Source organism: Leucopleurus acutus, assembly GCF_964270905.1.
Source record: "Leucopleurus acutus genome assembly, chromosome: 16".
Lineage (NCBI taxonomy): Eukaryota > Metazoa > Chordata > Mammalia > Artiodactyla > Delphinidae > Leucopleurus > Leucopleurus acutus.
In genome coordinates, this window is record NC_139158.1 from 43,906,273 (window position 1) to 43,913,324 (window position 7,052).

At 50.7% G+C, this 7,052-nt stretch overlaps 1 protein-coding gene across 1 annotated transcript; it reads right to left on the reverse strand.

The window, feature by feature from the left end:
* Positions 1 to 312: 312 nt before the first annotated feature.
* On the reverse strand, positions 313 to 6,622 carry CST11 (cystatin 11; the record flags this gene model as incomplete). The annotated part of the gene is made up of 3 exons (XM_082857798.1): positions 313 to 372; positions 5,720 to 5,824; positions 6,398 to 6,622. The coding sequence occupies 3 exons, from the start codon at positions 6,620 to 6,622 to the stop codon at positions 313 to 315; spliced, it is 390 nt and encodes a 129-aa protein (XP_082713924.1).
* Positions 6,623 to 7,052: the final 430 nt, after the last annotated feature.

Genomic DNA, 7,052 nt, shown 5'->3' on the forward strand with positions numbered 1-7,052 from the left:
GAAACTCCCCAGGGACTCAGTGCCCCAGGATGTCACTGGAGCTGCTCACACAGGCAACCTCTGCCCAGCATGTACCGAAATTTCAGATTTCTGGAAAGAAAGCAGGTGCTCAGCATAAATCCCATTGTTTGTATAAACACTGTAGACCTAGGGAGGCCCTCTTATCACTTAGGGCAAGTTTTATATCGGGAATGGTTTACCGTCCTAGTTCCCAGACTCCAGCCAAGGCCGACTTTGCAAGCAGGCCTTTCCAAGGACCCTGTGTCTTGGGCTGGCCGTGGGATGGTCTTCCTGACAGAGTTCTCGAGCCGCTCACGGGCTCACTGCTGGTGGAGTGAGGCCCACGGTGTCTTCCGTCACGTGACTCACAGTCTAGCAGAGAAGGTGTGCCCTGGACCACACCCAGGGAGTGGCTGTGGGCTGAGATGCGCCCCCAGACCAGCTGGCCTCCTCCCCAGGGAGCAGTCCCACCATCAGTCACACTGGCAACTGGAGAGAGTGTTTCCTGAGGGGGAAGAGTAAACACACAAACCGGAAACTCACATTTGCCAGAGGGGCCTGAGGCAGAGCGGAGGATGGAGGTGAAGGGTTAAAGGTAGTAAAATTCTGGTCCAAAAACGAGGGAAGCTGGAAGCATCTGGTTTTGCAAATCTGACGTCACTGGGGGCTGCCCGGGGGCCTGGTGCTGCCTGCTGCCCTCACTACCTCACTTGACAGCCCTACAAAGTGGCAGCTTATCTCCACAGCACAGGCCAGGAGCCTCCAGAGGAAACTCTGTCCAGATCCTAACATCCCAGCCGAGGCTGGCCCATTGGCTGAACTTCTAGAAATGGAATGTAAAGGAAGGTAAACTTTCTCTCAAACTGGTAGAATACTGACACCAGTAGACCAAATTATATATATACAACGTAATATCTAGGCAACCACTAAAAAGGCTATGCAGAGGTACACTCAAAAACAGTATAGATCTGTGCAAGGGGAATTCTTAAAAAAGTGTTCAAGAAACTCACAGGAAGAATAAAGAAAACACAAATAAAAAGCAGAGGGCTTCCCTGGTGGTGTAGTGGTTGAGAGTCCACCTGCCGATGCAGGGGACACGGGTTCATGCCCCAGTCCGGGAAGATCCCACATGCCACTGAGCGGCCGCGCCTGTGAGCCGTGGCCGCTGAGCCTGCGCGTCCGGAGCCTGTGCTCCGCAACGGGAGAGGCCACAACGGTGAGAGGCCCGCGTACCGCAAAAAAAAAAAAAAAAAAAAAAAGGCAGAGAGAACGGAGAACAAATAGTAAAATAGACGTAAGCCCTGACATGTTAATAATGTCATGCATGGTATGTACAAACCACATGTAAATTGTCTAAACAAGCCAATTAAAAGACAGATAATGATATAGCAGATTAAAAAAGTGACCCAACTGTGTGCTGTCTACAAGAAACTTACTTTAGATATAACAATACAGGTAGGTTGGAAGTAAAAAAGTGAAGGTTATATTATGCGAACATTAATTGAAAGCAGGAGAGCCTATATTAATATCAGATGAAGTTGACCTCAGGGCAAAGACTATCACCAGGGATAGAGGCGAACATTACGATACATCTACTCTGGAAAAGTTTGACAGTTTCTTTAAAAAAAAAATCCTAAAATATACTTTAGCGTACAAGTCAGCAATTGCATTCCTGGGCATTTAACCTAGAGAAACGAAAACTTAGGTCCACACGTGAACCTTCCAGGCTTGTACATAGAAGCTTCATTTGTAATAGCCCCAAACTTGAAAACAATTAACACACCTACAATGGGTAAATAGTTAACTGTGGTACTAAGGATGCCATGGAATGCCACTAAGCAATTAAAAGGCACACACTACTCATGCATGAAACAACTTGGATAGATCCCAAGGGCATTGTGACCAGTCTCCAAAGGGCACACACCGTATGATTCTATTTATACAACATGTTTGAATTGCCACAGTAATAAAGATGGAGAAGTGAGTGGTTGCTGGGAGTTTGAGATGGTGAAGGAAAGGTGTGACTACAGAGGGGTTAGTGCAGAATGTCTTCGTGGTGGTGGACACACAAATCAACACATATGACAAAATGACACACATACACACTGTACGGCATCAGTTTCCTGCTTGTGATATTTTTCTGTAATTACAAAAGATGTAACCATGGCGGGAAGCTAGATGAAGGGTACGAGAGCCCGCTCTGTACACTTTGTAACTTCCTGTGAATCGGCATTTCAAAATAAAAAAAAAGTTTCAAAAACCCACTGGGCTGAGAAATCCAAAATCAATGAGCACAAATGTCCTACCTTTCCTTTATTCTCCCCTCCCACCCTCACCTCCAGACATAGCAACCAAAGTGCCGGAAGAGAGCTGCATGGCTGGTTAATATTAAATTATACTGCTGGTGCCCGTATTCTTACGAATCCCTGTCTGTTTGAATACCTGCTTTGTGTTAGGCATTGTGTTAAGCAACTTACAAGCATTATCATCATTAATCTTTGCAACTCTTCCAAGAAATAGGTACTGTCATTCTCGTTTAAAGATGAAGAAGTTGTAGGTTAGCATTTTCCCAGACAGTTGGCGGAGGGAACTCTCACCTGGGTCCCACCTGAAATGGGGTCCTGAGGACTCCGGAACTTTCATAGGGAGAGTAGAAGTTGAAAAACATTGTTCTTTCAAAGCTCCAGCCTTCTCCAGCTGGTGGGGACGTGGGTGGCCGCTGTCAGCTCACGAGTCACCTGTCCCTTTGGTGTTCTGCCCGTGTCCTCTCACATCTCATCCTTCTGTGCACACCAGCTCCAGATTCCAGCACCTGTGCCCTGTCACCTCTGGCTGTTTGCTCTGCCCTCGAGCCAGCCCAGGCCAGAGGTTCCAGGGAATTAATGCCCCACAGGAGCTGTCCTGCAGCCAGTGACTGGGGATAAATGCCCCAGCTCCCTCTCTCTGCCGGTCGATGGATGCTGTGTGTGCCGGTGTGCTTTCCACAGAGTCCCTGGGATTCCCCTGCGATATTAAACCCCAAGGCTTTTGCCCGAACTCTTGTGGATGGGCTCGTCCTTTCCCTACTTGATGTGAACGAGGGCAGATGTGACCCAGTGAACTGCTAGCACCGTCTTGAGACCACATGGAGGAAGTCGAGGGGAGAGCTGAGCCTGATGACATTATTTGAAACACTGAATCAAGCTGGTGGGTGAAGGATGCTTATTCCTCACTGCTAATGTGACATCCATGAAAAGGACACCACTTTAATGCAGCATTCCTGGTTTCACTCTGCCCTCGATCATTCCCCTCCTGCAGGAATTCATCAGATGGGTCTGTTTGGGAAGAATAAACGGGGCGTTATACCCACGTCCTCCTCCTCTCACAGGCGCCCACGTTTTCCGTGCCCATTCTGGGAGAGGAATCTCTCTGGGAAGAGACCAGCTCTGGTCCAATGTTGCTGATGCTGGAGGTGTGAGTCTAATTCTGGAGTCTGGTATCAGAAAGTGCACGTGCCTGCAAAAATAAGGCACATCTCCCAACCTAGTTCTTACCAGCAACAAAGGCCCTCCTATTTTCAATTACTTGCATTATTTCTCCTTGTTTCCCCTTGCTTCACACTTTAGGCAAGGAAGATTCACTGGGTCCCTCAGAGATGTCATCACAGGCATTCTTGCCAATATCTCTTAGCTGTTCATTTAAGTAATTAGAGCATCCTCCCTCGTTCTCCTTCTCCCTTTTCTCATCTCCTTATTTTAAAATCTAAAGAATCCTACCTGATATAAGGATGAGTCTGAAGGTCTGCTATCCTGCAGGTAGAGGCTATAAGACCAAAAATTATACATGTCACCTCATCTAGACCCCCAAACTGCCCTAGCCCAGAAGACCTTCAGATCATATTATTATGAGTTGAAGAATTTTGGGGAAAAAAGGAGTGGAAACATAAACATTCAAAGCATTAAGAGCATAGGCTGACCAACATTTATTTTCTATATTGAGAACTCCTGTTTAATGCAGGGTTCTTTTTCACACAGTGACTCCGTGTGGGCTGCACTCTGGGACACCTAGCCATCCGTGCAGTTTCGGGCCAGAACTTTATACTTTTCAAACCAGGGAATAACAAATACTGAGAAGAAGCAATCGATTTTCTGAAAAAGACAAGAAAACAAAATATAAAAAAGATCAACATGGAAAGAGGAAGGTGTAAGACAAGCAGATGGGGAAAATGACCCTGCCTCACCTGCCTCCAGTCCACAGGCGGGCCCATCTTTATTTTGATTTCAATGACTTGAGAGTGTTACTGCTGAAACCACCCCACAAAATGTCCTTCTGCTTGTGGTTAGAATTGGAGACTGGAAATCAAGTGTCCACCCGCCCACATCACCATGGTAACGACTGATGTTTCCTCTTCTTTTCTGCTCATGTGCTGTTCATACAGTGAACACACTTACCCTCACTTGGCTCCCTTTCTCTTTCCCTCCACCCACTCTCCCACCTCATCCCTCCTGCTTCCTTTCGCCCTCCTTCCACCCAACCCATCCCCTCTCCTTCCCTCCTGCTGTCCTTCCTTCCTTCCTTCATCCATCCGTCCGCCCATCATCACATCCTCTCCTCTCCCTTCCCTGTTCTATCTCAAGATCCCCTTTCTTCTCCACCTCCCTCTTCTCCCACAAGGAAAGATCAATCAATGTATTTTGCATATTATTTTCATTTCGTAGTGCGATTTTGCTTTCCTGCTCTCCGCTGGGAAGCCAGGGTGGGGATGAGGTGATGTGGGAGGCATAGAAGTTGACATTTCTCCTAAAGTAGAATTCAGAATATTAACCCCACAACTTAATCTCTCACAGTGATGAGACTCTCTAAGTTTACCTTACTGTTATCGTCAACTAGTCTTTTCATAGATTTCATGATCTTCTCCAGGGAAGAAGAAAAACGTCTAACTTGCTAGATTTTGAAGACTTCTCCATGGAGGGGGGGGCCCGTGGATGGACATGTGTTTGTCTTGAGAAACCTAGGCCATTAGAACTAGGGTGACCATGGAATCTATGAACCAAACCGGGACATGTTGTAGACAACTGGGGATGCTGTTAACAGTGACACTAAGAAGCTGGGCACAATCAGGACTGTTGTAGGCAAGGTGGGTCATGTGATCACCGTCATGTTAGTTCCTTTGGGTAAAGAGCAGAGATTTGCAGGGCCTGTAGGACTTGGGACCTTCAAGGCCCCTGAGCACGGGGGCCCACCTGACGCGTGTGCGTGTGATGGTCCACCACTTGCAGTGATGACGGCCCAGCCGGCTTCCCCGATGTGACAACACTGGGTGGGGACAAAGCCACTGTTGGGAGGTGGGCCTGCATCGGGCCACTTGCCTGCAGGCCTGTCCCCTCTCTGACCCACCCCACAACCAGTTGAACTATTTCTGAACGCATTTTCCCACCTCTTTCTCCTCCTCTTTGCCTAAACACTGCTGGATGAAAGAAACAGAGGCTGCAGCCCAGCGACCGTGTCTTACGTCAGCCTGAGGTTCAGATATTCAGTGGGTGCACCAACAAGGTCCCCCGGCTGCTAAAATATTATCATAATCAGCTACTTCTCTCGGGCCCAGAGTGTCCCCCCACTCCCCCGCAGCTCAGCCACCTTGGCTTCTCCCTCTGGACCCCCCAACTGCTTCATCATTCTTCCAACGACAAAGGAGCAGAGCACTGAGAAATAAGCTCTTTCTGGGTGGCGTGACCAGTACCTTGTAGAGCTCGCCTTCCTGGAAGGAGCACTTGTTCTCCTCCATCTTGAGGCAGATGGTCCGCTGCATCTCCAGGTTTATGCGATACTCCATGTGGTCAGTCACCTGTCGGAGGTAAGGACAGGGGGATAAAGGACCTCCTCTCCTTTGTCTGTAGCTTCTGGGGCTGGGGACTCCTAGTGTGGTGCCCCAGGTCGAGGGCCTGCACTGGACAGACCCGTGGGCGCCCCCCACCCCCTGTCTGCCTCCCGTGCCCCTTTCTGCCATTTGAGCAGAATTCCCCAGAAGCCACTCCATGGGCAAAGTCGCCCTTGGGTGACCCGCGTGGTGCTCACGGTTAGTAAAGGGCAGAGAGCAGCAGCTTAGACTCTGAGGGCCAGCCCGGCTCAGCTGTGGGTCCTGGCGCTGCCGCCCCACGCGGAAACAGCCCCCGACGTGCACACATGTGGTGCGCCTGGCACCCTGGAGACCCCTCACGCGGGGCCACAGGCGGCTCGGGCCCTCAGGCCGGGGTGTGTAGCCCTGGTCCTGGGTATCAGTTAAGCAGCTCCACTTCATCCACTCCAGGGGATTTCTGCTTCTCTTAAAACCTCCACTTTGGACGAAACGAGGCTGAGTTCACTTGCGTGGCCACCCCGAGCCTGCGGTGGCCTGGTGCGATGGGAGGGGGACACTAACCCTCTTCAGGACCTTGAGGACACGCACAATCCGGAAGTTGTACGGGTCCTCGCTCTTCTTGTTGAAGTCCTTGGTCACGAAGTCCAGGGTGGCCACCACGACAGGATCTGACGCGGGCACCTCGCTGACACTTAAGAAGGTTTTCCTCCTTGTTTGGTAGGTGAGGGCCACCAGGGCCCCCATGATGGCCAGCAGCAGCCTGGGGCCCTGCTGGGTTCTGGCCATCGTGGCTCACCCTGCCAAGGCTGCTCTGCACAGACGGATTTAAGGCAGTCGGGGGACGCCCATGCGTGTCCTCCCTCGTTATCCGTAGCCGAGGCTGCGGGGAGATCAGGGCAGACTCGTGTTCTCCTCACAGGCCTCCGCATCTCACAGGCACACACACACTGAACTCCCCTCTCTCTATGGGGGGCTGCTGTCTCAGCAGCACAGACCCTCCTGCTGCCCCAGCATCTCTGGGTGGGAGCCAGGCCGGGGGTTTCTGTCTGCTGAGCTTGGCCCAGCCAGGCCGTGGGAGGCCTGAGCGGCAGGCAGGAAGCGATAAGCACTTGGGGGCGCTGGATCCCAGGGCGGTGGAGCGAGACGGAGCCCTGAACACCTCGTCCTCCTGTCCCTGTGATCTTCCTCAGACTTTCCTCTGGTCGTCCCCTCCCCA